The following is a 27,608-nucleotide window of genomic DNA, read 5'->3' on the forward strand; positions in this document are numbered from 1 at the left end:
TCAAGTCAGTGATGCCATCCAATCATCTCATCCTCTGTCGTCCCCTTCTCCTCCTGCCTTCAATCTTTCCTAGTATTAGGGCATTTTCCAATGAGTCAGTTCTTTGCCTCAGGTGGCCAAAGTATTGGAGCTTCAGCATTAGCCCTTCAGTGAATATTCAGGACTGATTTCCTTTAAGATTGACTGATTTGATCTCCTTTCAGTCCAAGGGACTCTCAAGAATCTTCTCCAACACCACAGGTCAGAAGCATCAATTCTTCGGTGCTCAGCTTTCTTTATGGTCCAACTCTCATGTACCCACATGACTACTGGAAAAACGATAGCTTTGACTAGACAGATCTTTGTTGGCAAAGTAACATCTCTGCTTTTTAATCACCACAATGGAAGTTAAAAAGGGCTCATCATAAGCCAAGTAGTCTGTGAATACAAAGAAGGAAAAGGAGAAAGGTCAGTGGAAAGTTCACTGAAAAGATGATGTTTAATCCTCAAGATTAGGTTGTATTTATTTTTAGTACTGCCAACAACTTATTTTTCTTCTGAAAGTTATGCCTATGCAGATTATTTGACAAACACCAAAATTAGTAAAAGATAATTTTATTTAAAGATTTCATTTTTCTTCTTTTTATGCATAGTTTTTATGTGGTTGAGATTTACATGAATTATTTATATCTCATTCATCCTTTTAAAAATTGTCATAAGCACTTTCTGGTATTTTTTGAAACTTATAAATAATATTCAATGTCTATAAACTGTATTTGCTTTTACTACAATTTTAAATAATTACTGGATATGTAAATGACTTCCTCTTTTTTTTTTTTGCTTTCTTGTTTTTTGTTGTTGTTGTTATGAGACAGTGTAATTACCTCATTACCTTTGGTATTGTCTTTGTTGCACTTTTTTCTTTCTTTAAAATATTTTTCTAGAAGTAGACTCTTGAGTGTAAATATTTGGAGGTATAAAGGGGTAGAGACAGAAATAATATTCTAGGTACAGGAAGCAGCATAATCATAGGCAGACTATTTCCCTGGCTTAAAAATGACTGTGGAAATGTAAAGTTCATCTAGAAATATGACCATGAAATGCAGAGATGATTTTTCCACATAGGTCTTACATTAACATGTGAATACAGGGTCCTCTGTATATGAAAAGAAAAACAGAGCAGAAATCTGCAGGCATGTTTTAAATGATAAAGACCTCATAATAGCTGAACGTAGTAACAGAGAGAAGATACCTCCCAATGAGAGAAAGAGAAACTTATAGCTAGTACAGTGGTCAGAGGTTTGGAAGTTAAAAGTAAAAAGTGATCTCAAGGGCTTCCCCTGTGGCTCAGTCATAAAGAATTCACCTGCCAATGCAGGAGACTCGGGTTCAACTCCTGATCCAGGAAGATCCCACACGCCCTGGAGCAGTTAAGCCCTCCTGAGCTACAACTATTGAGCCTGTGTTCTAGAGCCTGGGAGCTGCAACTACTGAAGCCCACGTGCCCTAAAGCCTGTGCGCCACAGCAAGAGAAGCCACTGCAAGAAGAGGCCTGAGCACCACAACTAGAGAGTAGCTCATGCTCGCTGCAACTAGAGAAAGTTGATGTAGCAATGAAGACCCAGCAGGGCCAAAAATAAATAAATAAAAGTTAAAAAAATATTTAAAAGTGATTTTAAGATAATGGAGTCTGTCAGTTACACAACTTGCTAATGGAGAGGCTCCAGATCGCTAAATGCATAGTATCCAGAATCCTTAAGCCAAAAATCATGAAAAAGAAGAGCTAATGGTGAGCTGCTGGACAAACAAAATTCACACAGAAAATCTAAAGATGATCTTATTTTTCTAGGGATGAAATAGTGGGGCTGACAGAGGAGATATGGACTGGAACAACCCAGGCATGGGCCCATGAGATCATTTCTTTTTTTAAAATAAATATTTATTTATGGCTGCGCTGGGTCTTCATTGCTTTGCATGGCCCTTCTCCAGTTGCGGCAAGTGGGGACTACTCTCTAGTTGTGATGCATGGGTTTCTCATTGTGGTGGTCTCTCTTGCTGTGGAGTGCAAGCTCTAGGCATGTGTAGGTTTCAATAGCTTTGGCTCCCAGCTTCTAGATCACAGGCTCAGTAGTTGTGGCACAAGGATTTACTTGCCCCACAGCATGTGGAATCTTCCTGGATCAGGGATCAAACCCATGTTACCTGCAGGTAGATTGTTTACCACTTAGCCACCAAGGAAGTCCAAGCCCATTCCTTTTGGTTAGAACAGAGGGATCATGGAAAGAACCTTGGAAGGAATTTTTGGATGCTTTTTTGGGGAGCCTAGCTGCTGAATGACATGAAACCACTTCAGATCTAACTGGAATATCTTTTTTTTACCAGGTCAGGAAACACTAGTGTGCCCAACCCAGCTACAAAAGTTGGAGAGTTGAGAGTCCTTTCTTGCTAGCTGTGATGGTTGTTAGAGAAGAAAACACTAGGCCAAGGGATGTTCTTTAACCAGCAATGGTCTCTTTTGGGGCTTCCCTGGTGGCTCAGATGATAAAAAAAAAAATCTGCCTGCAATGTAGGAGATCTAGGTTGATCCCTGGGATGGGAAGATTCCCCCGGAGAAGGAAATGGCTACCCACTTCAGTATCCTTGCCTGGAGAATTCCCCCATGTACAGAGGAGACTGGTGGACTACATACAGTCAATGGGGTCACAAAGAGTAGGACACGACTGAGCAAATTACACTTTTTACCAGTGAGCAACAGCAAAGAGAAATACATCTACCATCCCACTGGCTGTTTCACACAGAGCTCCATTTTGTTTGCTTCTGTGCTTTAGAAACAAAAATACCCACTGTTAGATTCCCATTCTCCTCGAACTAGAACCTCTCTTTCTTACAGGGAAGTCAGTGCATGTTATCTGGATGCAGCTGAGCTTTTCTCCAGCTAGAGGTGCTGGCAGCAAACATAATCGTGAGTAATTAGAGTACTCAACCCACTGAGTACAATGAATGGTTTAAGGATGAGTTTAACACATGTGTCAGGACAAGCAAAGTATGTGGAATTTTTTCCTAGCAGAAAATATCATCAAAAACTCTCCCTCCTGGGCTGGCCAGTAACTGTTTTTTTTTTTCTTCTTCTATTTTTATGCTGTAATTGCATATTTATTTGTACGAAAACAGAAATATGAGTAAAATAATCAGGATACAGGACAACCGCATACACTGCTTTAAATATATATTCTCATTAAAGTTGAAGATGTCTATTTAAGTTCTTCACTCCCTTTTAAGTCAAGTTATTTGCTTTTTTGTTGTTGATGGAGTGAGATTTTAAAAGTTGGTGTGTTCATGTGTGTGTGTGCACACACCAATGTTTTAAGTAAAATTTAATGTTATGTTAAAAAATCTAAAATTTTAGATACAGGAAAGACTTAAACTGCTTCAATTTTTTGCAGTGCCAGTCATTACAACACCGATTCAGAAGGAGCTGAGAAAAGTGGTTGGAGATCATTCAGGTTCAGTGCCTGTTTTTTCTATCTTATGCACAGAGAATGAAGAGAGAATCCTTTTGTACTCTAATCCCCTGGATCCGTCAATGCCTGAAGCCCTTATCCCTAACCTTCACAATCATACTTAGACTAGATTGCATAGTTTCTGTCAGCTATGACTGATAACAACATTTCTAATGCTTGTGTGTGTGCTAAGTTGCTTCAGTTGTGTCCAACTCTTGGCGACCCCATGGACTGTAGCCCATGGGATTTTCCAGGCTAGAATACTGGAGTGGATTGCTATTTCCTTTTCCCCATGATAGAAGAACTTTCCCTGGAAAAGTTCAAGGAATTTGTGTAACAAAAACAAGACTAGATGGTCAACGACTCTTACAAGTGCTTATTATGTTTAAAAAAGTCAAACAAATTCAACATCAAATGAACATTTTATTGATTTTTTTTTCCTTTTTAATCTCAATGCCTTTTATTTTATTGAGTTGGAATATAACTGCTTTACAGTGTTGTGTTAATTTCTGCTGGACAATGAAGTGAGTCAGCTATATGTCTACATATATCATCTCCCTCTTGGACCTCCCTTTACTTTTGTATAATGGATATCAATGAATTTCTATATACTATTCTTTGCTTGCTAGAAAGTTTTATGCTTATCTGTTCTCTACAATTCCAATAAAGTGGTTGTACATTTGTTTTGCTTTATTGTGTGCTACAAAGTATTAATATTCTTTAGCCAGAAATGGTCCCTTTTGGGGCTTTCCTGGTGGCTCAGATGATAAAAAATCTGCCTGCAATGCAGGAGATCTAGGTTGATCCCTGGGATGGGAAGATCCCCCTAGAGAAGGAAATGGCTACCCACCCCCTTCTATACTTCCTTCCAAATAGTCAATTCTTTCTAGATTTTATAACTTTTAACTGTTGGTGTCTAGATACAAGATCTTTGCTATATGCAGAATAATCTAGAGGCTTGATATAAAAAGAGCTTCAGATGACAGCTGTAGTTATCTCTCCATGACTCTTTCAATACCTGGGTTAAACAACGTTCCCTTTTTGCTTTAAGTGTTAGTTGCTCAGTCATGTCCGAGTCTTTGTGACCCCATGGACTGTAGCCTGCCAGGCTCCTCAGTCCGTGGAATTCTCCAAGCAAGAACACTGAAGTGGATTGCCATTCTCTTCTCCAAAAGATCTTCCTAACCCAGGGATTGAATGTGTATCTCTTGAATTGCACGCAAATTTTTTTACCATCTGAGCCATCAGGTAAGTCCAGGTATAATTTGGCCTTGGCACCTCCTCACAAGCTTGAAAATGCTTCTTTTTTTCCCTCTGCAGAGTAAAGTGAAGAGGTCCATATCCTTACTGACATCACTGAGGGTGTTAAACAGTTTAACTATTTACAGACTGCTGGGAGATGCTGACCTCATGGGATACTGCCCTGTGGAGGTGAGACAGGCTGGTAGCTGGAATCCTTTACTGCAGTCCCATGAAGTTTGCACCTGGACACATCTCAATGTGAGCAACAAAATAAGAAGAAACTATATGGTGGTAAAGATAACGGTGCGTACATGCCATTGGGGCAAATGCTGGACCAAAAGACACAATGACAAAAAAACTCCAACTGCCATTTCTGAAGAGTTGGGAGCAAAAAATTTTGTGTCAGGAGCAAAAGCAGGGTACTACACATGTCCCCCTGCACTTAACACCACGTGGGGGTGGACAAACAACCTAAGCCACCCTTCCATCCCAATCCCCGGACATACCCCTACCCTCAACCCATATGAGGAATCAGCTCACCCCCTGGGGAGCAAGTAAAGGAATCTGTTACTTGTTTTCTCTTCCTCCTATAGCCGGCACAGGAATCCCAATAAAGATTTGCCTGAATTTCTTGTTTGACATCTAGTTAATTTCTATTGATTGGGGAAGGCCAAGAACCCTGGTTGGTATTAGAAGAATCGGAAATTAATCTGTCTACTTCCTTCCATACCTTAGAACCATTTCTGCCCAGTTTAAGTAAGAATTGCCCATTGAAGAAACCTGATATTGATGCCAAAGCTATTTTGAGACAAGGTCTATTCTGGATACAAAAAAAGATGGATAGAGAGACTTTGGTATTCAGGTGCTGGATGGTGGCCTTATTCTTTAATACCATTTTAATTAAACAAGTATTACTGTAAAGTTGGAAGTGAGAGGCTTCATTAGCATCTCAGTTTCATCCTGTCTCCAGGAGCTATACAAATTATCCAGGTGCTTTTGTCAAAGTTCTTATCATTCAGAGGACATTGGAAAACTCTGTCTCCTGCACAGCAATGTGAAGATATGGCATACTGTTTTTGTAGGGTGGCAAGAAATGATAACAATTTAGAGATACTTTTTCACCCCACGAGATTCACAGATTTTTCAGAAAATAGTTACTTGATATATGTGATATGGGTTTCTTGCTCTGTCTCATTGGCACTCCAGGAAAGACTGTCATTGTACCCAGTGTACACAGATGTACACCATTATCATTTAGAGAGTTGGTTAAAATGCAGATTTCTGGGCCCTGCTCCTATATATTTTGGCTTAGTTGGACTGGAGTGGGTGGGTCCAGGATTTAAATTTTAAACATGCTTCCCAGATGACTCTATTAAAAGTATTCCATGGACTGTATTTGGAGAAACATTGCCATAGGGAGCAATGTACTCAGTTGCATCATGGAAGCCCAGGGATTCTAACAAGCTCGATCGAAATGGGATATGATGCTCAGCTGTAGTGTGCAGCCAGTAGGGTTTGACCAAGTGGTTCCAGGAGAAACAGTTATTTACTTATGGATTCAGGTTTTTGCACTCATGATTCACCCTTGACTCTTTTGAAAGGACATGATTTGCAATATGGAGGTAACATCTGGTGGGTTGGCAATCCAGAGTGTCATTTAGGTCTAGTGCCGTTTAGGTCTAGTCCCTGCAGAAGTCAGATACACGTTATGGTTTGTGGACAGGTGCCCAGTCATTAGAGTTAGTGAGAAGAGTTCCAATATGCTTTAATCGGTCCTGAAGTTTTATGGTCAAGACCTAACCATTTATCAGCATCATTAGTTGCCCAGCAGAATTTTTGTGCCCCACTCTGAGCTGCGACTTTAATGGATTGTTTCGAGCCAAGGTGGTAGTTGGAGACAGGATGTTGATTCACGGTTAATAACTTCAGCCAGAAAGATGATCACAATAGCACCTCTCTCTATTTTTTTTTTTTTTTGGCATTATTCCTAAAATAAGATTAGGAATATTATTATCAGCACTCTATATCCCTAAGATACCTGGGTGGGTAGGGCTTTGTCTGCTTTGTCCTCACATATCCTTGGGTCATATTCCTTTATTCCCATAAAAGTTTTTGTTTGATACACTGGTTGACTTGGGTGCTTCATATTTACCTTTTTTATTATTATTATTTTTACTTTTAAAATTGGAGTATATTTGCTTTATAACGTTGTGTTAGTTTCTGCTGTGTGACAACACAAATCAGCCTATTGTGTGTACATATCCTCTCCCTCTTAAGTCTCCCTCCCACCACCCCATCCCATCCCTTTAGGTCATCACAGAGCACCGAGTTGAGCTCCCTGTCTTATAAAGCATCTTCCCATCACCAAGCTATTTTACACATGGTAGTGTATATATGTCAATGCTACTTTCTCAACTCATCCTACCCTCCCGCTCCTTCCCCCTCTGTGTCCACATGTCCATTTTCTACATCTGTGCCTCTACTCCTGCCCTGCAAATAGGTAATTCAGCACCATTTTTCTAGATTCCCTATATATGCGTTAATATTTGATATTTGTTTTTCTCTTTTGGACTTAACTACACTCTGTAAGACAGACTCTAGATTCATCCACATCACTACAAATGACCCAATTTTGTTCCTTTTTATGGCCGAGTAATATTTCATTGTACCTATGATCATGTCTTCTTTATCCGTTCATCTGTTAATGGACATTTAGGTTGCTTCCATGTCCTAGCAATTGTAAATAGGGCTGCAATGAACATTGGGGTACATATGCCCTTTTGAATTTTGGTTTTCTCAGGGGTACATGTTCAGTATGTATTGACAGTTAACTAGAGACTAGGTCAAGAATGCTAAGCTAGCAAAACTAGAAACCCACTTATTACAGAAAATCAATATGGATGTGAAATGTTACAATTTTTTATTGAAGAATAGTTTGGTCACATAGATTAATAAATCTCAATTTGCCTACTACATGTCTTTTTTTCCTATTTCTATTTTTTTCCCCTAAAGCCAACAGAATGAGTTGGCTAGAGAAACTAACAAAGTAAATTCTAAAATTCAAGCTGTAAGTGACATCATTTGGCTTAAGGACAGAGCTGAGCACATGAATGGAAGCTGGATGCCTCTTCTCCTGAGAGAAACGGAGAAGGACAAGCATATTACTGACTTGGCTGTGGTTGCTGAGTTTGTTATATGCTTGTACAGTTGACTTTGGGGCCTCATACAATGAAAATATAGCAACAGACAAGGATTGCTCTTTAATCTACAAATTATGCCCCATTTTTAGCCTGGCACCAAAAATGAGCAGGTGGCATCACTTTATGCAGTAGATGAAGTTTGTAAAATGTGTTTGCAAATTGAATTTTTATTTTAAAGAATCACATACTAAATTTTCTGGAGGTGGACTATTTTCAAGGAGAATTCTGTAGTGATTGTTTTTTAAGGTAAAGCCAGTGATTCTTTTTATAAATTCAAATCTTAACCATATCCATTTTAAAACCATACAGTATATCAGGGACCAGGAGAGTGTAACCTGCCTACCAACCTCAGGAACACATTCATGTATAAAATTTTAGGATTCTAATTTCAATTTTTTATGACTGGACTTCTTCAGAATAAAGGAGGATTAAGACAATAGATGTTAAACTATTTTAAAGCTGCACCATCCAATATGGTAGCCACTAGCACTAGCCACATGTGGTTATTAAACTCTTAAATGTAATTGGTCCAAACTGAAATGTGCCGTATGTGTAAAAGTACACAGTGAATTTCAAAGATGTAGTACAAAAAATTGTGAAATATTGTGTGAATTCATTTTATATTGATTGTAGGCTTCAATGATCATATATCAGACAATGTTGGATGAAACAAAATATATTAAAATAAATTTCATGTTTTTCTTTTTACCTTAATTGTAAATCATTTTACATACTTTATTTTTTGTCACTTTATTTTTTTAATTGAAGGATAATTGCTTTACAGAATTTTGTGGTTTTCTGTCATACATGAACAAGAATCAGCCATAAATACACCCATGTCCCCTCCCTCCCAAACCTCCCTCCTATCTCTCTCCCCGTCCCACCCTTCTAGATTGTCATAGAGCCCCTGTTTAAGTTCCCTAAGTCACATAGCAAATTCCCATTGGCTATCTATTTTACATATGGTATTGTAAATTTCCATGTTACTCTCCCCTCCCGCTGTGTTCATAGGTCTGTTTTGTAAGTCTGTTTCTTCACTGCTGCCCTGAAAATAAGTTCATCAGTACCATCTTTCTAGATTCTAAATATATGCATCAGTATATGATATTTATATGGCCTCTTTCTGACTTACTTCACTCTGTATACTAGGCTCTAGGTTTGTCCACATCATTAGAACTGACTCAATATGTCTCTTTTATGGCTGAGCAATATTCCATTGTATATATGTACCACAGCTTCTTTATCCATTCATCTGTCAATGGACATCTAGGTTGCTTCCATGTTCTAGCTATTGTAAATAGTGCTGCAATGAACATTGGGGTACATGTGTCTTTTTCAATTTTGGTTTCCTCAGAGTATATGTCTAGTAGTGGGATTGCTGGGTCATTTAGACAATTAATGATGATCTGATAAATTGAAAATAGAAAACTGTGACCTCCATGTATGGCTCACATTATATTTTCATTGACAGGACTACTTTAAAAGGACAGTACAACTTACAAAGAGATCCTCCATTATTAATGGAAAACCATGATGATGTAGAAGACACATTTTCATGGGATGAAAACATTATTTCCTAAAGTATACTTCACAGAATCCCGTGAGGTGCACCCCATAGCCAAGTGAGTTTAGGCAACAGTTACTAATTCACAGCATTCACTAGCATAATATTGATGCTTGAATGAATGAATGCTTGTCTTATATTAACATGCTGTTTTCCAATCATTTGAAACATAATCCTCTTTTAAAAATGATAACCAGTAGCAGTCTGCAGGCTCAAGAAAGGTGTTACTGCAGCAAATGCTGTTGAATTAAATGATCACCAAGTTCCTTTCGTCTCTGTTTATATAAACGGTACTTGTTTCAGTGTATGCATCCTTCTTTTCTAAAAAATCATTCCCCTATTTTGCATAAAATATTTCCTTTCACTTTTCTAGGCTACTTGAAATATCACCCATTAGATATATTTGTGTAATCAATTTTACTCTTAAAAAAAATCCCCGATTTGCCCCATTTTCCAAAGAAAGCATATATGGTGAAGGGTTCAAGGGACAGGTGGTGTTGGTTTAGTAGCTAAGTCATGTTCGACTCTTGTGACCCCATGGACTGTAGCCCGTCAGATTCCTCTCTCCATGGGATTTCCCCTGGCACTAATACTGGAGTGGGTTGCCATTCCCTCTCCAGGAGATCTTCCCGACACAAGGATTGAACTGGGATCTTCTGCATTGCAAGTGGATTCTTTACTGACTGAGCCACCTGGAAAGTGGAGGGGGAATACCAAAATGTGTGGGAAAGATGAGAGGATGCTGGAAAGATCTTTATCCTTTTTGAAATGTTATTTTAAAAGTATTTCTCATCAAGAAAAGTGCAATGTTATGGGTTAACAGGCTGCTATGGACAGGCTGGGGAACCTAAATATGATTTGTAGCTTTGTTTTCCAGGGAAATTGAACTCAACATCTCAAGAAGCCAATTTACAACCAAATGCTAGGAGTATAAATTGTAGTTGGACACTTCCAGTGTATAGATTGACTCAGAGGCTCAGGGAATAGAAGCAATCAGTATCCTGTGTATGTTTCAATACCCACCTTGTTTTTCTCAATAAGCCCTTTGCTTCCCATAACAAGCAGAAGATGAAGAGGATGATAGAACAAAAGTTTTCTATGACTATGCTTATAGGCTCTCATAAATCATTAAGGAGCATTAAGAAGGCATCAACAAGCACTTCCCTAGATTGCTGAACAATGAGATTTTATTCTTAAAAATACTCTGCCCGGGAATAAACCAAATTATTTTCTTCTATCATAAAATAGGTAAAGAAAGACTAGACAGACACATGTACACGTGCATAGTCCAAAATTCCGTAAGTTCAGGTGCTCATTCGTGTTTCCAAAGGAAAAGTAAAAAGGTCTTTGGGCTCATAAAAGAACAGAATGATATTCACTTGCAATGGGTCTCTAGTGACTAGAGGTAATTCAGGCCAGGGAGCCCGAAATGACATAGAAGCATGGACAATTTAAATAAATTATTATTTTAAAATACAATATTGATACTTTATTAAGAGTGGGAAAAGTACAAATTAGAAACCTATTCTGAGATATTGAGCATTTGTTTTAAATAGATTTCAGGATGGGTTTTTTTTGACATGTCCCCCTTGCTTAATTGCCAACTGAAAGCTCAGCATTCTTGAGATAGAATTCACATACAATCAATAAGCCAATTTTAAACTTTAAATTGCTGAGCTTTAGAAAATGTATGTAGTCATATGACTATCATAGTAATCATGATATAGGATAGTTTCTTCACCCTAGAAGGTTCAGATGAGCCCCTCTATGGTCTATTCCACTTGTTACAATTAACATAGTTAAAGATACGATTAGATTTAAAGCTACCATCTTGCTCATGTTTTCTATTTAGCTCATCTGTTATTTTTTCCTTATTTCCTTTTTCTGTCTTTTTCTGAATTTAGTATTTCTTCCATTTTATAAACACTATTGACTTATTAGCTACAGCTATGTTTTGGTTCTTGCTTTCATTTTTGTTTTAAATGGTTGTTAGATTTACATGATACTCATTGAACTTATCATTGCACATCTTCAAATAATATAATTATATTTTATCATCTTTTGTTTCACTGTACTCATGTTTCCACCTACTATCCTTACCCTTGGCTGCTTTATAAATGTTCTTTTTTTCACTGTTTTTCAGGAATTTGATTTTGATGTTCCTTGGTGTTGTTTCCTCTGCTTTTCATTACTTGATGTCTAGTGAGCTTCTTGGAACTGTGGGGCTTATAATTTCAGAAAATTGCAGCCATTATTTGTTCAAATAGTTCTTTATTCCACCATCCTTTTCCTTTATTTCTGGGAATCTAATTATATGCATTGTTAGATTGTTTGAGTTTGTTTCAAATGCCATTGATTCTTTATTATTGTCTTTTTTCCTCTCTTTGATTTATTTTGGATTATTTCTAGTACTATGTCATTAAATTCCCCTGTGATTTTTTAGGACGTCATCTGGTGTTAATCCTACTGTTTTGTTATTTCAGACACTGTATCTTCAATCTCTAGAAGTTACAATTAAGCCTTGTTTATATCTTTCATTTCTGTCCTCATACTGTTCATGTCTCTATCTTCTTAAGCATATGTGTCATACTTATAACAGCTAAGTTACTTGTTTTTTAATGCTATCATCTGGCATATCTTGGTCTGCTCCTATTGATTGAATTTTCTCCTATTTATGAGTCATATTTTCCTATTTCCCAGCGTAAATGGTAATTTTTGACTAGATGTCGGACATTGCAATTTTTATCTTGAGTGCAGGATTTGTTGTATACCTTTGTATAGTGAGTTGGGTATTATTCCAGCACAAAATCAAGTTACCTGAACTCGTTTTGAAAAAAAAAATTCAGACATCCTTTTAAGCTTTCTTATGGCAACTGGGTCTAAGGCTAATTCAGACTCATAATTAACACTATGTGCTTTTGAAGTCCTGTGTATCACCTGATGCCCTGTGTATTACAAGGTGTTTTCACTCTGGCCAGTGGAAATACAAATACTATTGTCAGCCCTATGCATGCTCCTCCCAATTTTTGGCCTATTTCTTTCCAGTGCTTTTTCCTCCAACCTTGAGGAATTTTTTCTCACTATGCAAAGATCCATATTCAGCCAAAGGCTGTAAGGAACCCTTCTGAAGATCTCTCCATGTGTGTGCTTATATTCAGTTGCTTCAGCTGTGTCAGACTTCAGGACCCCATGGACTGAAGCCCGCCAGACTCCTCTGTCCCTGCGATTTTCCCAGCAAGAATACTGGAGTGGGTTGCCATTTCCCCCTCCCAGGGATCTTCCACACCCAGGGATCAAACCCAAGTTTCTTGTGCCTCCTGTCTTGAAAGGGTTCTTTACCATTGAGCCTTTCTAGACATTCTAGCCAATAGGGTCTTATCAACTTGGCCTCTCCAAACTCCGATTTTTGTCTCCTCAACTCAGTACAACTCCTAGGCTCTGTTTTGATGTATATTGCTTCTTGGAACCTGCCAATTGGCAGGAAACTGGAACGAACATAGGGTTTACCTCATTCTTTCCCTTCTCTCAGGGATTATCATACTGTACTGCTTGTCATTCAATGACTGAAAACCATTGTTTCAAATATTTTGTCTGGTTCTTTCTAGTTGTTTAATATGTAAAGGGAAATCTGGTCTGATCTCTGTTACTCCATCATGGCCAGGTGAATGATACAATTTTAACACTGAAAATAAGACTCTGTGCCTACTGAAGCAAAATGGATCGTGCTTCATTGCCACTCATACACCTAGTAATATTAACTTATTTAGAAGTGATGTCAGCAAGATGACTGAATAAGCTGTCCCTCGCATATATCCTCCTCACGACAACAATAATTTGACATGGCTTCCCAGGTGGCTCAGTGGTAAAGAATCTGCCTGCCAATGCAGGAGATGCAAGAGATGTGTGTTCAATCCCTGGGTCAGGAAGATTCCATGGAGAAGGAAATGGCACCCCACTCCAGTATTCTTGCCTGGAAAATCCCATGGACAGAGGAGCCTGGCAGGCAACAGTCCATGGGGTCACAAAGAGTCAGACAGGACTGAACACACAGCATTAGCATGGAAAAAGTGTCTTCATGGGAGCTTTGGGATCCAGACTGGAGGTTGTGAAACTGAAGTGTAGTCTAAGACTGAGGGCCGTTTTAAGAAGGCAGGTTCACCACCATATGGCTGACTTGTGAACTGTGGTCTTGCCTACAGACAAACAGTCCCATACCCATAAGAACTCAGCTACAGCCCTTTTGGGTTTGGGTCCGTTACTGGCACCAGATACCGAGGAACCTTGGAGGAGTTATGCCCACCTCAGCACTGGATAACAGAAGTAGCTTGTGAACTCACTCCAGACCCTCTTGACCACAGTCTGAGAACCCCTACAGGTAAGCCTGTGAAACAGTCTGAACGCAAACTCTGAAAGGTTCTTATAATTGGGCTCCAGTCCATTCCAGCCAGAGTCCATAAACAATCCTGTTGGTTCAGGAACCCTACAGAAAACACTCCTGTCTGCACCCCTGGAGATCTTGAAAGGGCCTTATACTGGGGTTCTAAGGACCTAAGCGTCCCCATCGACAGATGAGTGAACAAAGAAAAGGACATGAATACATACACTACTGAATATTATTTCACCAGGCAAAAGAAGAAATCTTGCCATTTGCAGCAACATGGATGGACCTTGAGGGTAGCAGGCTAAGTGAAATAAGTCAGAGAGAGACAAATATCATGTGATTTCACTTACATTAGAATCTTTAAAAAAGCCAAACCAAAGTAGAATGGTGGTTGCCAAGGATGGGAAGTAGGGGAAATGGGGAGATATTGGTCAATGTGTACAAAGTTCCAGTCACTCATCCAGTTATAAAATAATAAGTTCAGGGGATCTAATATTCAATATGATGACTACAGTTAAAAATACTGTATTTGACAGTTGCTGAGATAGTAACTGTATTTGATAGCTGCTGAGATAGTAAACCTTAAGTAGTCTTACCACAAAAAACAAAAGGTAATTATGTGAGGTGATAAACATGATAAGAAATATTATTGTGGTCGCAATACACACATGCATTAAATCATCAGGTTGTACACCTTAAACTTGCACAATGTTTTGTCAATTATATCTTAGTAAGGCTGGGGAAAAATAGACACTGCCTTCTAAGCACAAATAGAAAATCTTCCTTCTGATTCTATTTTTAGATGAAATAGTTACATAGTCCCAGAGTACAGTAATGCCCAAATCAAAAAATTTATTCTTAATTTTGATTACCTCAGGGAGTATCACTATTCCAGTCACAAAGAAGCAAGCTTACCACTCTTATAATACATAATTCAGGGTGAATGCAAAATTTTACACGAAAATAAAGAGCAAAGGTTCTCTGAAAAAAAAATCATATTATAATAGGAGTAATTATTACATATTATTGGGCTCAAATTTTAACATACCATGGTTCTAGAGCATGAACAAACAGACCAATGAAACAGAACAGTCTCCAAATAGACCCACATATATGGGAATACAGAATTTGCTAAATGTAACATGCCAAACCTATGGAGAAAAAAAAAATTATTTGTCCTTTTTCTTCTGAGACTCTCCCAATAAGTGATTAGCTCAACAACTTTACCCTTAATTCAACTTTACTTTGATTAAATTTGGCCAAATGAACTGACTACTTTTCTTATCCTCAAAGTGGACAGAGGCTGTTTTAATAAGAAAGCTTGATTTTTACCATACTTGGAATGCAAGATGTTGCATTTATCTATGTCTATGTACCACAAATATTATTTAAAAGAAAGATCCTGCCTTCTTTCAGGGCTGTGAGACATATGAGTACAAACACAATATACGGAAAAAAGTCTTTTGACTGTTGAAAGTAAAACAATTACAAGAAAGCAAATATCGGTAGTGGTAGTGTGGTAATAACAACCCATCATTACAGTTCAAGAACACACAGGTTTCCGTCATTACAATACTGTGTAAAAGAACCAATGTGTTTATAATCTTCACTTGTGGAGAAGCCTGAGGCATGAGAGGAATAACTAATTTATATCTGTGCAATCTCAAGTTCTTCTGTAATTACCAGTTGGGACTTCTGCCAGTGGTTCTATGTTTTAACAGGTCTGGATTTGTATATATCTGTCTAAGGAAGATACCGGTACTGGGGACTGTAAGTTCACTTCCTTAGTGTTTGACCTAAGAGAGCGTCCAGATACTACAGTAGGCCTCCTTAGCCGCATATTCTTAATGGGCACTGGCTGAGCTTCATCCCCAAGTATAGCATGAGAGAATGAAAGAGATTGCATTTCTAGAAGATGCTATTTTAAAAACAAATTTTCTCTGCTTTCCTTTTCCCTACCCTGTCTAAATGGACATTACTGAAAATGAATCACAGCTAAGTTACCTACTTGGTCCTTTAATATGTAGTTACCTAAACTTGTGGTTTTATGAATAGATGTGACATACTTTCTTCACTTCCGAATCCCTTATCTTTTTTCTTTCTCTTAATCCCTCCTCTCTCCTCACCTTCTTTTTTTCTTCTTGAAGAATGATATATGTGGCTCTCTAAACTCGTAATTACTACATTACCATCACCTTTCGTGTCTCCATGTTTTGGTTCCGTGCTATTCCTTTTGATTAGATACTTTTACCATCTTTCTTTCCTAGATAACTTGTATGTACAGGTGACCCTTGCACAACGTAGGGTTGAACTGCATGGGTCCACATATGTGTGGATTTTTTTTTTTTTGAGCAAATACATTGGAAAGCTTTTTGGAGGTTTGTGACCATTTGAAAAAACTTGCAGATAAAACACATAGCCTAGAAATATAGAAATAATTAAGAAAAAGTTAGCTATGTCATGAATACATAAAAAATATGTAGCTATGGAGATCATATAGGCATAAGGTGAGTGATATTTACTATAAAATTAATAATGTATTACTTTTCTTACCATTTATAACTTTGTTTTCAAAGAATCATATTACAGTACAGTATACCACTCTCCCAAAATTGAAGAAACTATGTATCAGCTTATTGTCATGGATAAGAGGTTTTTAAAAAATGTAAATTTTCCAATACTGTGTTATGAATTTGACTGTAATACTGTACACCATACAAATTTTATAATGGAGTCATTCATTGTGTATAGGCTAGGCCATTATGAAGCAATCATACTGATTACACTAGGCTACTATAAAGGAATCATATTGCTGCTTCTTCATGATCAATGCATGAAATAAATATAAATTTCTTTTTCACAGATATTTCCATTGTTGACATCAAGTATAATACATATAACATCTACAGTGCTTCGTAACACATAAGACTATATATCTATATGTACTGATAGATGATTCATTTTATAAACAGATGACATAAACTTATAGTATTGATAAACACAGTGCATGTATATGTGTTCAGTTGCTCAGTCGTGTCTGACTCTTTGTGACTCCGTGGACTGTAGCCCGCCACAGTATAGTGTTGTAATTGTGTTTTCTCTTCCTTGTGATTTTCTTAATAACATTTTCTCTAGCTTAATTTATGTAAGAATACAATATATAATGCATAACACATACAAAACATGTGTCAGATGAGAGTTTATACTATTGGTAAGGCTTCCGGTCAACAGTAGGCTATTAGTAGTTATGTTCTGGAGAAGTCAAAAGTTACACATGGATTTTTAACTGTGTGAAGAGTTGGCACCTCTCACCCCCTCCACTTTCAAAGGTCAAATGTATTCTTAAAGGTTCAGCTCAGAATCCATCAGATGGACTAATGTGTCAAGTTACATGTCCAGTTTATCTGTAAATATTTGTTCATGAATAAATGAAAGCATAACTGAAACAGTTGTTATTGTTTAGTTGTTGTGTTCGACTCTTTTGTGATCCCATGGACTGTAGCCTGCCAGGCTCCTCTCTCCATGGGATTTCCCAGGCAAGTATACTGGAGTAAGTTGCCATTTCCTTCTCCAGTGGATTTTCCTGACCCAGGAATGGAACCCTGTCTCTTGCGTTGGCAGGAGGATTATTTACCACTGAGCCACCAGGAAAGCCCCATGAATAAAACAAGTCTTCCCTAAATTTTCTCCTTTCTGTTTCTTCATACCGATGACTCAAGAATAAGTCTACTAAAACACTATGGTGGATCACAGTCTAGGCTTACAGTCTGACTTTGCCTCTCTGAGTTCAAATCCTAGCTTTACCCACTAAATAGCTTTGCAAACTTATTTTCCCTTTTGGCTCAGTATCTTCATCCTTACAACTGTGACCATAATACTATCTCTTGCATAGGGGTATTGTGAGAATATGATGAGATAAGACATGAAGGGCCTATAATAGCATGTAAGGACTCTAAAAATAGTAGCGATTATTATGAATAGGTGCTTATTTCTTTGCATCACATTCAATAAGTCATCAACTCTGCAATCCAATAGTCTTCTAAAATCTCTCCTAAAATGGCAAACTTCTCACAAGAAAAACTGCCTGAATGTGACAGAATGTGAAAATTATGCTTTTTATTATATTCACATAAAATAGTCAATTACACCGAGTTGTCCAAATGCATTGGTGAATTAAAGCCTCCAACTCTTACAAAGTTTTATACATATATCTATGCATTTATAAATACACACATATGTAAAAGATATATATTTTCTTCTAAAATAAAGTGCCCAAATCTTAATATATGGGGGCATAATAGGGGAAAAAAGAATCATAAAGCTTTATCAGTTATAGACTGTTTCACAATATAAGAATCTGATTTATACACATTTATTCAGGTATAGTGAACTCTAACCATTCATTCTTTTCTGAATTCTAAATGAATTAATTTATCCAATATATTAGAAGCCATGTAGCCAGTTTAAATGAATCAGAAGCTAATTCTTCTTACTGTGCCTGTCACAGAACCTGGGCTCTCCAACAGAAGAGTAGTTAAGCTTCATTTTTAATTCCCCTGTTTATCTGAATGTTATCTTTCTGCTAAGATGATAGAGAGAGAAATGTAAATGAATAAACTTCCAATTCTAAATCCTCTATTAGCATTCAATAAAGTCAGGGTTTGGTGAAAAAAAATTCCTTTTGTCTTTATTTCACCCTGGGCTTGATGAGAAATGGCCTGGCAGATTTGAAATGAGGGGTCCTGCTGTCTCTGTTATAGTTAAGTCTTGTTGGAATCACAGAAGAATAATTAGGATGCAATGATCAATAAATAGATCAAGGAGACAGTCAACTCAAATTGAAATGAAACTCTCCAAGACAATGGAAAACTTTGTGAGCGCATGTTTGAATTTAACAACAGAACAGAGGTTAAAGAAAAACTAGATGGTTTAAGATCATTCAGAAAAGCCTCACTTCAAATAGAAACAGACTCTATTCTTCAGTACAATGTCTCAGCTACTCTTACTGTTTTCATTGGGTTTTCTATTGTGTGCATGCATGCTAAGTCTCTTCAATCGTGTCTGACTCTTTGTGACCCTATGGACTGTAGTCCACCCAGCTCCTCTGTCCATGGGATTCTCTCAGGCAAGAATATTGGAGGGTTGCCATGCCCTTCTCTAGGGGATCTTCCTGATCCAGGGATCGAACCAACATGTCTCCTGCATTGGCAGGCAGATTCTTTACCACTAGCGCCACCTAGGAAGCCCTGTACTTTCTGTTTTCTTAGATTGTTAGGATGATCATTTGTAGGTTTTGACAAGGAATACAATTTAAAATGCTTCTGAAAAGATTTTAACCTATGGAAGCAAGGTGAAGATGCCTAAAAATAGCTTAATACGAACCCAGCCATTTTAGAATTTGGTGATTACATGTTCAAACTGCAATAGAGCATGTTTTATTCAAGCAGGCAAAAGAGAGATTGTCAGCACTGAAACTGCATTAAAACACCCTGCAACTTCCCAACATACGGAAGGCTGGGACCAGTGGGAAGCCCAAACTTTTCCCAGAGTCAGAACAAGGAATGTAGTATCTTCTTTTCTTTGGAGAAAGAAAAAGGGCAAGAAAATGTTTCCAATTACCCAAACCGACCTGAGCAGGGTCTTCCCAAGGACGGAGCTGCCTAACTGCTGATTTTGGTGAGCATCTTATTAATGGCTTGCTTGACGTGCGTGGTGGAGCTGCGTCGCCTCGTCTTGCCCTGGACCATCCTCCGGCGACGCACCTCTCGACACAGCTCGTAGAATATCTCGGTGATGTTCCCTTCTCCAGTGCAGGCAGAACACTCATAAAAAGCACATGCCAGTTCTGTGGCCAGCTTCTCCCCTTCTTCTGTACTGACCTGTCTGGAGTGGTCCAAGTCAGCTTTGTTTCCAACCAAGATGAGAGTCACGTTCTTGGGCTTTTTGATCTCATCCAGGATGTTCTTAAGTGGCAGCACTTCCTCAAAACTTCCTCGGTCAGTAATGTCATAGACCAGCACAAAGCCTTCCCCCCATCGCATGTGTCCTTCCCTCTGAATGGTGTCTTCCTGTTGGCAGGGAAAAAACAGCAGTCGGGAGACCTGGAAGTAATTGCAGTATATAGATGCTACAAATGCTAACAGTGATCCTTTAACAACCATTCCTTACATTCAGCAGCGTTGGAAATTCTTGGTAGACTGCCTGAACAAGCTGACCCTCTCAGTTTCGAATAGAAGCATAACTTAGGGAACTAAACATTTTCTAACTGCGCGCAGCCTAACTTTGTGCTTCTAACTTTTTCTTGCCACATCATTAAATGTGTAATTGCAAGGACTATAAAGAAATTATCCTCCTAGTTGAGCATACTGCCTCTGAGATTTTTCATCACAATTAAACAATTGGCCAATAGGTAACAAACAAGTAGACCTTACCCCATCCTCTGAGATCAGAATTAGAGGCATGGCTTAGTGAAGTGGTTTTGATTTTGTTTTGTTTTTTAATCTTCTTTTCTTCAGATTAGAGACAATTAGCCACACACACACACACACACACACACACACACAAAGTGAAAAACCGTATAGAATCAAAGTAAAAGCTAGGGGATTTGGGCTTTATTTTCTATCTCAGCACCTTTGATATATTATGCAGTCTCAATAATGATAGAAACTCAATTGCAGTGATTCTCAAAAGGGGTGATCGCTCCTTCTTAAGAAGGTAGCATTTGAAAGCATTCTTAAGCAGGTGTGATTTGAAAATGTATTGCCATTATAGGCTCAAATGACTTCTCCAGGCATGTACTTTCCTGCTGTCTCTCTCTTTAGAATCAGTACTGGAAGATGAGCACATATTTAGGGAGCAGGTAGTGATGAGAAGGAAAACTGTATAACTAGCTGCAAATATATTTCTTGGATTAAATAGTTTTATCAAGTAGTAAGTGAAAAGCAACATCATATCCTTCAGCTTCCTAACTCTCATTCTCAGTGGTCACCCCTATTCTGGGAGGGCTTCCCTTGCAGCTCAGCTGGTAAAGAATCTGCTTGCAATGCGGGAGACCTGGGTTTGATCCCTGGGTTGGGAAGAACCCCTGGAGAAAGGAAAGGCTACCCTCTCTGGTATTCTGGCCTGGAGAATTCCATGAACTGTATAGTCCATGGAGTTGCAAAGAGTCGGACATGACTGAGCGACTTTCACTTTCACTTCTTTCTATTCTTGGGAACCAAGCCTTCCTATAAACTGTTTCTAATTTCAGAACTGACTGGCTGCAACGCAAAAGTATATCAGTTTCATTTTAAAATAAGTTGTTAGCGTTCAATGATATGGCTCAAGTTTTTAATCTGATGTGATGAGGTTTAGAAAGAATATTACAGAAAAGATTCCTAAAATAAAGTATTCTGAAAAAAGATTCTAAGGTTATATAAGTCGAGAATATAAATATTGTAGATTTCTTTAAGATTCAACTTATATATATAAGCATATTAAAGGTACTGAGAACTTCTCCAGTGAAGATATATATTTAACTTGATCAGAGTATTTCAAAACACATTTAACCATGAAAACCTAATATTAATATCCTGTGATCTCCCCATAATAGAGGTGAGAAATTCTACTTTAGATGATAGCATATGAATGTTAAGGTATTTTCAAAACCCTCTTGGAGCACTGAGAAATTTATATAAGGACACATATATAAGCTATTGCAAATAAACTGATATAAAGCATAACTAGATAATTAAGTCTTTAGGCATCATTAGGTTAACCATAGAAAAGTGTCTTAATTCTGTTCATATTATGCACATCTCATTTTTATTTATCCAGAAATATTAGAGCTGAATTCCTTTTTCACCTGCCCAGCAGTATCTAGTATCTCCATGGTGACAACTTCATCATCAATGGTTGCTTGGTGTCGGTAGGTTGATTCTGAGGGAATGAGCAAAACGAAGGTAAAATGGTAAATAAACGCATAGTTAGATTTGATCCTTGAAATTATAAATTAGTCTCCAGTGTACACCTGTTTCCAGAGCATTAGAATAACGTGCAGTTTAAGGGGTGGAAGAAGGTGCTGTTTTTATACTCTTAAGTTCTTGGGAGTAACAGGTTCTAATATGGGATCCACAGATGCTCAGGATATAGCATGGGAGATTCCCTTTTTCTATTATTTTATTCTCCTGTGAGGCAAGCCTTCTAATACTCTTTTCTCTCTGAAAGGAGACTTCCACATCCTAAAAAGAGAAAGAGATTCCCACAAGGGCATTCTACCTTGAGACTCCTAAAAGTACAGCTTAAGGAATCATGTTAATTCCTATTCCTGACAAGATGGCAGGCAGACAGGAGCTGCTCATTTCCATCTAGACCTCCACTCTAGGAATGTATTAAACATTAGAGGGAGGCAGATCCCTATTCATGTAAAAAATGACTGTGGAAACCTAGGAGGAACCCTTGGGGTGGTAGAAGGTGGTTGGACCCGGGTGTTCAGGGCTTGTAAGGAACGGTCACCCACAGTAGAGGAGGACTGAGGGAGAGAGAGAACAATTCAGAGGCAGAAGAGGTTGCTTAGTACCAGTTGGAGGCCGGTGACTCAGACAGTGAAGAATCTGCCTGCAATGCAGGATACCTGTGTTCGATCCCTGGGTTGGGAAGATCACCTGGAGAAGGGAAGGGCTCCACACTCCAGTATTCTTGCCTGGAGAATTCCATGGACAGAGAAGCCTGGAGGGCTATTGAGTCTGTAGAGGTTACAAAGAGTCTGGCACGACTGGGCTATTGAGTCTGTAGAGGTTGCAAAGAGTCTGGCACGACTGGGCTATTGAGTCTGTAGAGGTTGCAAAGAGTCTGGCACGACTGAGATTAACACTTTCACTTCAAGATAACATCAGAGTCATCTTCAAGCTCTGCTGGGGTCAGGAGGAGTCAGGAAAAATACAACCACTAGGTGGCTCTGAGTGTTCTGACGTGAAACGAGAACCAGGCATTAAAATGGTGTTGCTGCGACTGCTGCTGCTAAGTCGCTTCAGTCGTGTCCGACTCTGTGCGACCCCATAGACGGCAGCCCACCAGGCTTCCCCGTCCCTGGGATTCTCCAGGCAAGATCACTAAATGGTGTTGCTCTATATGAAAATGAAACAAATGACATAAAGCACTCAATACGTGACTGACTGAGTTGATGAAGTTCAGGTTGAAACATTCTTCCAGAAAGTACTAGTAAGTGATAAAAAGAAGGAAAATATGAAAGCAAAATATAAGAGGCATGGATAATAGAAACAGACATGTTATTTTCCCCTATAAAATGAGCCTCGAAGAGAGACTAAAATACATAGAAGAGTGGAAAATAGTTGAAGCTGAGGCTGTAGTAACAGAGAATTTCCCAGGACTAGAGCCATTGAATGACTTCACATTAAAAGGACTATTAGTATAGAACAGATAAACAACAGGGTTCTACTGTATAGCACAGGGAACTATAGTCAACATTCTGTGATAAACCATAATGGGAAAAGAATATGGAAAAGAATGTTTACATATGTATAACTGAATCACTTTGCCAGACAGCAGAAATTAACACAACATTGAAAATCGACTATACTTCAATAAATAAAAGTTTTTAAAAAGGACTGACAGGACACAAGGGAAAAGCCCCAATTTCAACCTATTACAACAAAATGTAAAGATATCAATGACAAAGAGGAAAATTTTTAAAGATCTAAAGGAAAAAAAGTCCATCACATACAAAAGCGTGTGACTCAGACTGACACTGGACTTCTCATCAGCAAAACAGAATTCAAGATCCTAAAGGAATCACGAAAGCAACAAAACTATACCAGAAGCAATTCAGAACCACAAGTCTAGATAACACCAAAATATCAGGGTGGAGATGAGGCTAGAGACCAGAAGCAGGTTTGAGGGAGTTAATGTACTTGCATTATTCCAAATGATGATATAATAAAAAGGTATTTAGAACAGAAAAAAGTGAACAAATTATTCAACTCAACGATTAGAAGAGGAAAACAAAGCAAATCCAAGAAGATATGAGAAAAGTAAAAGAGAAAATGGCAGAAAAAATTAGATAAGGTTAACAAAAGCAAAGCATGGCACTTGAAAAATTTAAAAGTAGGGTGGGGAGAGGTAAAGAGCAGAGAAAACTAACTAGTAAATTAAGAGAGAAGGCGCAATCAAACAAAAATAAGCATAAAACAGGAAGTAATTACACATCCTGGTGAAATAGAAATAATGTTGTGAACTGTATACCAAACAAATTTTAAAGCCTGATTAATTCTTTGAGGAAAAAATGCACAGATTGGTACAATGAGAAATAAGACACTTAACTAGGTCAATAGCCTGTGAAATTTAAATGTTAACTGTAGATTTCTTATGAGAAAAAATGACTACCTAATTGGCTTTATAGATTTCTATTAAATATTAAACAAGTTGTTCTAGGGGTAAAAAAAAAAAAAAGGATAGCTACCCACTACATGAATTCCAAAAGAAATATTAGAAAACTAATAAGAAGAGAAAAAGAAAATAAAAATGTAGGTTCATTTTTGAACACAGATTCAAAAATTCTAAAAAAGTAATATCCAGTTGAATCCAACAGTATAATAAGAAAAATACACCATAAAATAGTAGAGTTTATTTCGGGAATACAAAGTGTTTATAACTATCAGTGCAATTAACAAATTAAAGAACTAAATAAAAATCACTTGAGTACCTCCATAGGTAGATCTATAGCATGATAAAATGTATACAAATTTAAAATATGTGTATATATAGAATTTTTTTCAAAAAATATGTAATAACTAACACATACTGCTTACCCTTTGAACACAAATTATTCTAAATGCCTTACTCATGTTAACTTATTTATTTCTTACAAATATTTCATGAAGTATGTAATACTATCAGATCTATTGTATGTGAAGAAACTGAGGTACAGCAATGTCTAATAAGTTGCTGAAGGTCACACAGATGTTAAGTGGTAAATGGTACAGTTACGACTGGAGCACAGAAGACTGGCTTTGGGAATTTAGACTTTGAAGCACTGTGCTAAGTATCAACCGCATTAGATTATATGCCTCATAGAGTAAGGCAACGGTGTCAGAATAGGGGGTGCAGGAAAAATAAAGTGAAGAAATAGAAAGCCTTCACATACACATGACATGGTGCTAGGAATAGAGCAGCATGTTGACTTAAGTATTAACTCAATTATTTGCCCTGAAGTACTCAAGTTACTAACCAGTCAATCAACTAAATAAACCTAGAAATTTCTTCCCTACCAGGGTAACTGGTAAGCTGTTGCTTTTATTTTTTCCTATAATCTGTCTACCTACCTATTATCTATTATCTATCTATCTCATGTTTCTTTCATTTCTCCAGCAACTATCTTACAGTTCTTTCTTGACCACAGTTTTATGTTACTTTGCTGTAAATCAAATCTCCTACTCAAAATACAAACCACAGGAAGGAAGCTTAGCTGAGCAGTGTAACCTAGCCATCAGTCCTATGTGATAACCACTCACAAAGGCAGCACACATTGCAGATGTATTTTCTGAAAAATAAAAGTTTAAAATGAGGTCATGTTTGTTTTATTTTTTTTAGACTCCACATGTAAGTGATAGTATTTGTCTCTATCTAACTTATTTCACTAAGTAGGTCCATCGATGTTGTGGCAAATGGCAAGATTCAATTCATTTTTCATGGCTGAGCAATATTCCATTGCCTGCAATGTATATATGTATATATCTCACATCTTCTTTATCCATTCATCTGTCAGTGGACATTTAGGTTGCTTCTTTATTTTGGCTATTAGAAATAACTGTACAGCACAGAGACAATAACCAATATTTTATAATAACTTTATATAGTGTGTAATCTATAATATATCAAATCACTATGTTGTACACCTGAAACTAATATAACTTTGTAAGTCACTATTTGTCAATTTTAAAAAAATGACAAGGAGATTATGTTCAATCTATCTTAATAAGTGTATTTTACATTATCATCATTCTCCTGTAATACGTAATCCTTATAGGGTATGTATGATTCTCAATTCTAGATCATTCCATTCCTCTCTGTTATGTTAAATGGGAGATGATTGTTTTATATAATTAAATGCTCTAAAATACCATTGACAGCCACTACTCATTTCTAAGTGATCTGTCAATTATTTCCTTTTCATCTCCTGGGCTCCAGTCTGAAGAGGAGAAGCCCAGAGGGCCCTGCACAAGCTAGGGTCCACGCCCTTTTGGTTTCTCTCTCCACTGTTCTGCCGTGACCTTTGCGCTGCTTTCCCTCTTAAAGGACTGGCATCAGCCCTGGAGCCTGGAAAACAGAGTTCTGGGCTTTAGTCCATCTCTTTGCACCACAAGTTGTCTGACAAACAGGGACATTTTTCTGAGTTGCCTCCATGCTAAATAGAATATGTATTTCAACCACAGAAGGCCACAGTAGGGGGGAAATAAAATATAAAGAAAACGGTATGAAGTTGTGTGATTCTTTGGCTGTTTGTTAACTGAAATGAAAACGATGAAAGGCAGGAAATGAGGGAATGTCGGCCACAGACAGCAGCGGGAGGCAGCAATGATTTCATCTAAGCTGAACACTGGTTTCACGCCATTGGAAGAATATTTTCTTTAAGTCCCTTCTCTCTCTCTCATTAGGAACTCATGGCTACATGTAAAACAGTGGAAATAGTGCTTACAGAGGCAAAATGTACATTGGTGTGCTAGCTTTTCCGAGGATAATTCTAAAAAAATGCACTAAGTACTGTTAGAATGGAATGAAACTCTACTATTCATTCTGGAAGTTAAGAAAAAATATGTAAGTTTTTGTTAAGGAAGTTAAGAAAAAATGGAGAATGGAAATACTTTTCATTCATACTCACAAAAAAATGATCATTTTAGTCTTTTTTCTTGATGGGTAAGGGGATGATTGTTTAAGAGATACTTCAAAATGAACCAAATATTGGATACTGTAAGATCAATAGTTGGCATCACCAATTCAGTGGACATGAACTTGGGTAAACTCCAGGAGATGGTGAGGGACAGGGAAGACTGGTGTCCATGGGGTTGCAGAGTCGGACACTACTTGGTGACTGAACAACAAGATCAACATTTGTTTCACGATGGAATTGTGCTGCTGCTGGTGGTAGTAATTTAGTTGTGATTGATTTTTTGTGACCCCTGGACTGTAGCCTGCCAGGCTCCTCTTTCCATGGGATTCTCCAGGCAAGAATACTGGAGTAGGTTGCCATTTTCTCCTCCAGGGGATCTTCCTGATGCAGGGATTGAATCTGGGTCTCCTGCTTTGCAGGCAGTCTCCTGCATTGCAGGTGGATTCTTTACTGACTGAGCCACCAGGGAAGTCCAAGATGGAATTAGGCATATTAAATATGTATCTCAAGTTCACTGTATATGAGAGATACATGATTGAAAACCTGTATTCCATATCATTTTATAAACTGAAGTATATTTTGCATACTAAGAGAAATTGATGCTCAGAGGAATGTTTCGTACCATTAATCCTTTTACTAATTTAGCTCTTTTGCAAATTTCAGCATATTAATATGGACATTTGGCTAGTGCAACAACAGTTAGTAATGTTGATTTGTGCTAGAGTGGGAATTGTACTAACTGGAGTTCTATTGCTGATCTAACCACAAAATAGCCATGTAATCTTGGATAAACTGACTTTGTTGGACTTGTTTTCTTAATTGCCAAACAACAATCTCAAAGTTCCTTGCTGTGCCAATA

At 37.8% G+C, this 27,608-nt stretch overlaps 1 protein-coding gene across 3 annotated transcripts in view; it reads right to left on the minus strand.

The window, feature by feature from the left end:
* Window positions 1–269: 269 nt before the first annotated feature.
* Window positions 270–27,608, minus strand: part of RERG (RAS like estrogen regulated growth inhibitor) — a 146,655-nt gene continuing 119,316 nt past the window's right edge. The window contains exons 4-6 of one of the 3 annotated variants that reach the window (XM_043441731.1): window positions 21,710–21,783; window positions 19,496–19,967; window positions 270–417 (exon numbers count right to left, since the gene is read on the minus strand). In XM_043441731.1, the coding sequence (XP_043297666.1) occupies window positions 19,527–19,967; window positions 21,710–21,783 (515 nt within the window). In that variant the 3' untranslated portion in view covers window positions 270–417; window positions 19,496–19,526. Of the gene's footprint in view, window positions 418–17,967; window positions 19,968–21,709; window positions 21,784–27,608 lie in introns of those variants that run through there. The other 2 variants (XM_043441732.1, XM_043441730.1) reach the window with 2 other exon arrangements.

The sequence above is a fragment of the Cervus canadensis genome, chromosome 21 (assembly GCF_019320065.1).
Source record: "Cervus canadensis isolate Bull #8, Minnesota chromosome 21, ASM1932006v1, whole genome shotgun sequence".
Taxonomy (NCBI): Eukaryota; Metazoa; Chordata; class Mammalia; order Artiodactyla; family Cervidae; genus Cervus; species Cervus canadensis.